The sequence below is a fragment of the Aquarana catesbeiana genome, linkage group LG02 (assembly GCF_042186555.1).
Source record: "Aquarana catesbeiana isolate 2022-GZ linkage group LG02, ASM4218655v1, whole genome shotgun sequence".
NCBI classification, from domain to species: domain Eukaryota; kingdom Metazoa; phylum Chordata; class Amphibia; order Anura; family Ranidae; genus Aquarana; species Aquarana catesbeiana.
Window position 1 is genome coordinate 144,361,708 of NC_133325.1, and position 6,220 is coordinate 144,367,927.

A 6,220-nucleotide genomic window follows, 5' to 3' on the forward strand; every position below is an offset into this window, starting at 1 on the left:
GGGTTTCTTACATTGATACATCCCTGTAAGGGGTATAAGAACAGGTTGTGGAGGAATGGGTTGGAGAGACTTGATTATACTAGGGGCAATTTTGCTTTTGATGTTCTTTGATCTTCTGTAAGTTACTTTGGGTTTGATACCAACTGTAGTTTTCAGGTGAGGATCTTCCAAGAGGATAGACCAATGGGACTCTAATATTTTCTCCATTTTCTTGTGTTTATCATGATATTGTGTGATGAAGCGGGTTGGTTGCTTGACAGCAGGGTTTGGCGAACATCGGCGCTTTATTGAAAAAGGCAAAGACCACCATAGCGTCCCCAAACATTTCCTTACACATCATGACCGTTCCACGGCCGGCCTCAGTGTATGGGTAATCTAATCCATTCCCGCCACATATCCTTCAGCTGAACGCTTCAAACGTCTGTGCCAACAAGAGACCTACTGGATTTATTCTTTGGGTACCCTTACACCTGGTGGGTTGAATGAGGAAATTGAAGTACACACACTACTATAAGTCACCCCCCCTCTTTCCCCCCCCCCCCCCCCCCCCCCCCCAAAGGACTACCCTTACCCCCTGTTTCCTAGGTGTCCTTCGGCCGCCCCCCTCCCCTGTCTTCCCCCTCCACCCCCCCCTTTCTCTCCCCTCCCACCCCCCTCCCCCTTCTTTCCAGTCTGTTATCCATAACCAAAAAACCCCCCCCATAACTTAACCCAGCCCCCCCCCTTCATCCGCCCCCCCTCATACATATACGTGTGTATATATGTGCGTGTACGTGTGTACATGTGTGTATGTATGTATGTATGTATATATATATATATCCCCCTTTTTTTCTTTCCCCCCCCCCCATCATACACCCTTTTTCAACACCATCCTTTGATAGTGTACATAGATATACACATATACATAAATAACATTTTGTAAACACCTTCCTCCCACCCTTTTATGATACTTATCATCAATTTTATTATTATTATTTTTATTTTATCTTATTATTATTATTATTATTATTATTTTTATTTTTCATTTTAATTTTACTTCATTTATTTACATATATATTTTCTAAATTTTTTTCAATCTTTATATCAATTTCTTCTATATAGGTGTTTTTATAGATATTTATACAGTATTGAAAATACTGTATTTTTTATAGTTTTAACATATATACTTTGTATTCATGTCCAGCTCCTATGTGCTTTTAAGTATTTCAGTGCGAGTGTATTAACAGCCTCTCACAGCCTTTATTAGTGATGTGCTGTTAGCCGACGCTGAGCCTTGTTGTCCCACAGCGCCGGGTTATAAATAGCACATCACTGACACACTCCCCCTCAGGCCTATTGAAGGAGCAGCAGCTCCGAGCGCGTAGCCTTCAGAACCCTCCCTCGATGTTGCCCCTCCCCCTGGAGTGTATCCGGAAGTTTTCTGAATGACCTGTGATGTCACGCACCTCCCCTGTGCGTTCCACGCCGGTCCCAGCTTCTCCCTGACGGCCACAGGAAGAGATACAAGCTGCAAGTCTCCATCTGCAGCCCTACAACGCTGGTACCTGTTCCGGACTGGAAATCAAGGAAGATAACACTGCCTACTCACAGATGAGCCTTTTAATTTGTTTTTCCTGTAAGTGTTTACTTTTTATGTCATTAAAATCTTACATTAATACTGCACTCAGGTGGCGCTTCCTTTTCTCCACCCCCTCGTAGTGTAGTGGACAGTATAGTGTAGTGGACAGTATAGTGTAGTGGACAGTATAGTGTAGTGGACAGTATAGTGTAGTGGACAGTGTAGTTCTCAGTAAAGTGGACAGTATAGCGTAGTGGACAGTATAGTGGTCACCGTAGTGGACAATATAGTGGTCAGTGTAGTGTAGTGGACAATATAGTGGTCAGTGTAGTGTAGTGGACAGTGAAGTGGTCAGTGTAGTGTAGTGGACAGTGAAGTGGTCAGTGTAGTGTAATGGTCAGTGTACTGGACAGTATAGTGGTCAGTGTAGTTCTTAGTGTAGTGGACAGTATAGTATAGTGGTCAGTGCAGTGTGTAATGGTCAGTAAAGGAATCAGGTTGGTCAGTGTTTAAATAAAGTAGGTTAGTGTAGTGGTCAGTATAGGAATCAGGTAGGTCAATAGTTTTGTCTTATTTTTTTAATTAATAAAAAGTGTATTTTTTTTTTTCCCAAAAAGACCACTGCGCAAATACAGTGTGACATAAAGTATTGCAACAACCGCCATTTTATTCTCTAGGGTGTCGGGGGAAAAAAAAAAGTTTGGGGGAAAAGTAATTTTCTAGCAAAAAAAAATATTTTTAACTTGTAAACACCAAGTCTGTCGGTCCTTAAGTAGTTTAAAAAAGCTTTTTTGTTTATAAAGAAAGCATGGGTATAAATAGGATATTGAAAAAGTATTCATACCCCTTGAAATTTTCCACATTTCGTCATGTTGCAACCAAAAACGTAAATGTGTTTTATTGAGATTTTATGTGATGGACCAACACAGTGGCACATGATTGTGAAGTTGAAAAAAATATAAATGGTTTTCAAAATATTTTACAAATATGTGAAAAGTGTGGCGTGCATTTGTATTCAGCCCCCCCGAGTCAATACTTTGTAGAACCACCTTTCACTGCAAGTCTTTTTGGGGATGTCTCTACCAGCTATGTACATCTAGAGTGACATTTTTGCCCATTCTTTGCAAAATAGCTGAAGCTCTGTCAGATTGGATGAAGAGCATCTGAACAGCAATTTTCATGTATTTCCACAGATTCTCAATTGGATTTAGGTCTGGACTTTGACTGGACCATTCTACCACATGAATATGCTTTTGATCTAAACCATCCCATTTTAGCTCTGGCTGTATGTTTTGGGTTGTTGTCCTGCTGGAAGGTGAACCTCTAACAGGTTTTCTTCTAAGATTGCCCTGTATTTGGCTCCATCCATCTTCCCATCAACTCTGACCAGCTTCCCTGTCCCTGCTAAAGAAAAGCATCCCCACAACATGATGCTGCCAACACTATGTTAACCCTGCTTTAAACTTCTGCACAACTTTATCCCTGACCTGTCTGGTGTGTTCCTTGGCCTTCATGATGCTGTTTGTTCACTAAGGTTCTCTAACAAACCTCGGGGGGCTTCACAGAACAGCTGTATTAATACTGAGATTAAATTGCACACCGATGAATTCTATTTAATAATTGGGTGACGTTGAAGGCAATTGGTTCCACTAGATTTTAGTTAGGGGTATCAGAGTTAAGGGGGCTGAATACAAATGCATACCACACTTTTCAGATATTTATTTGTAAAAAAGTTTGAAAACCATTTATCATTTTCCTTCCACTTCACAATTGCCACTTTGTGTTGGTCTATCGCATAAAATCCCAATAAAATGCATTTTACGTTTTTGGTTGTAACATGACAAAATGTGGAAAATTTCAAGGCACTGTATAGCTATGCATTACATGTGGCCTGTGTATAAGCAGCTGATTAGAGGGAAGATGCAATTGATGCATAGCTCACTCGTAAATCAGATCGACCACTTGCTGCCAGAATGTGAGGTATCCATGACGTTAAACAATGAAATATTCTGAAAATATATTTTTCTTTACGTAATGCCATTTAGCCTATCATTTGTGTATTGTTCTGTTACCTAAAACATTTATGTCATTCCTCCATAGACTTTCTCTCCCAGAAGACTGGCGTGGACTGCGGGCAGATGACCTCTCCTCCATCAGTGGTATTCCAGGTTGTATCTTCGTTCACACTACTGGCTTCATTGGTGGGAATGAGACACAAGAAGGAGCGCTGGAAATGGCACAGAAAGCCTTGACTTCCTAGAATGGACCCCTTGTATTTATTCAGCCGCATAAAGTACCACGCAGAAGAGAAACCATTGTATTTATATCATGTGACATCAGTAAATATTTTTGTAATCAACTTGGTCAAATGTTGGCTGTTCTGATTACCGTGTGACATGCCTTTTTGTGTTCTGCTTTGCATGAAAGGGCCCCTAGGAGTGAATTATGTGCTCTTCTTGTGTGTCTGTGGTGAAAGCCCTCTGCCCACTCCATTATTTTTTTTTTTTTTTTTTTTAAAGAAAACCCACATATAACATTAAATAACAAGTTCACCTTTGGGAATATGTTCCCAATACTGCTGCCTGATTTCCACCCTGCTGATCGCTGGTGCAATGCTTCTACAGGCTCCAAAAAATAATAAATAATAATAACAAACTTTTTTTTTTCCCTGCAAAAAGATGTGCATTCATTTTATTTTTTTTAAAGTGCACACAGGCTTTAAGTTAGTTGTGCGTTGTCATATGTAGATCAATGGGCCCTTGAACTGAACTTGCACAAAATACCAACAGTACTATTGTGCCTTGCATTCCTGTCTCTTTGTAAGTGTTCAGGTTGGGCATTCCAGCTTTCAGAACTTCAGGCTAAATGTTTGAGTCAGTATAAAACCAGAAACCAAGCACACTGGATAGTGCAGAAAAATTCCGATAATGCGAAATTAAAATTGCACTTGCATTGCAATGCAATGTCAAGCTGCTGCTAATAAGGCAAACAGAATATTGGCATGTATTAAAAGGGGGATCAACTCCAGAGATAAAACGATAATTCTCCCGCTCTACAAGACTCTGGTCCAGCCGCACCTGGAGTATGCTGTCCAGTTCTGGGCACCAGTCCTCAGGAAGGATGTACTGGAAATGGAGTGAGTACAAAGAAGGGCAACAAAGCTAATAAAGGGTCTGGAGGATCTTAGTTATGAGGAAAGGTTGCGAGCGTTGAACTTATTCTCTCTGGAGAAGAGACGCTTGAGAGGGGATATGATTTCAATTTACAAATACCGTACTGGTGACCCCACAATAGGGATAAAACTTTTTCGCAGAAGAGAGTTTAATAAGACTCGGGGCCACTCATTACAATTAGAAGAAAAGAGGTTTAACCTTAAACTACGTAGAGGGTTCTTTACTGTAAGAGCGGTAAGGATGTGGAATTCCCTTCCACAGGCGGTGGTCTCAGCGGGGAGCATTGATAGCTTCAAGAAACTATTAGATAATCACCTGAATGACCGCAACATACAGGGATATGTAAGGTAATACTGACACATAATCACACACATAGGTTGGACTTGATGGACGTGTGTCTTTTTTCAACCTCACCTACTATGTAACTATATAACCAGCTGTACCACAGGAATACCATGTCCAGCCAACAGATGCAGTTGTGCTTTTATGTGGAAGCTGGCAGTGGGAGACGCTTGTCATGATGTGGCATGATCCTGTTTAGTGGCGATACTGAATCAACCTGGACCACAGATCATGTTCCTCCCATTTATGTTCCATCTTGGGACATTTCTGCAGTCTCTGGACAATTTTTTTTTTTTTTTGGATTTCAAATTGAATGTTTTGTCAAAATCCATAAGCTCAAAATGGAATCAATTAGTTCAGTGGTGGCATCTTTGGTTGTGGCAAACTTTGACATCCATTGATGTCAAAGGTGCATGCGTCCATGTGCACTATTACTTGGGACACCAACCAGGGCAAGGTGTTTTTCCCATTGGAGAAACTAAATTTTCAGGTTCACCTGCCGCATGTCATATATTTGCTATTGCACGAGAGTTTGGGGTCTCATGGTGTCTTTTTAAACAATTCCTTACTAGGCCAAGAAGGTACAGTGCAGCTAAGGTTCTGCAAATTAATAATAACTTGCCTGTCTTCATTTTATTGTAACTTAGAGCAGTGCTTAGCAGACTGCAGCTTCTCCGGACTGGTGTAACAGACTACAGTGACTTGGAGACACAAAGAGCAAACTGGATGATTTGTTGACTAAACTTAGAGCTAACAGAACCAGGGCAGCTAATTTATCTTTCTTTCTGGTCAATGTTGATTAATGTGAATACCAAAATGGGTGGGATTTGACTAAGTAAATGTTGGGGAATGAGGGACTGTTGTCTTTCCCACGACAGAAACTCGATTAGATGATATAGCAGATGTGTTTTTTCTGAGCAGATTAGAATTATCTGTCTGTGTGAATTTGAGGACCTTTATTACGTGCTGTGCCTTTAAATACAGGTCAATCATATTTCCTTTAAAAAGTATTTGTAGAGCTTTTACAAATATCAGAAGGTATTTTCTAAATAGGGAGGAGTCCCATCTACAACAAGACTACCTATTGGACAAATCTGTAAAAACAACAAACACTGACCAAAAAGCCACCATCTTGCTGATCTTCTAC

The 6,220-nt window shown here is 40.5% G+C and overlaps 1 protein-coding gene across 1 annotated transcript in view; it reads left to right on the forward strand.

Moving 5' to 3' along the window:
• MYG1 (MYG1 exonuclease) overlaps positions 1–3,917 on the forward strand; it is a gene marked incomplete in the record, with an annotated part of 31,671 nt that extends 27,754 nt beyond the window's left edge. Inside the window, 1 exon segment of the mRNA XM_073613586.1 lies at positions 3,659–3,917. Coding sequence (XP_073469687.1) covers positions 3,659–3,818 — 160 coding nt within the window.
• Between the last annotated feature and the right edge of the window lie 2,303 nt (positions 3,918–6,220).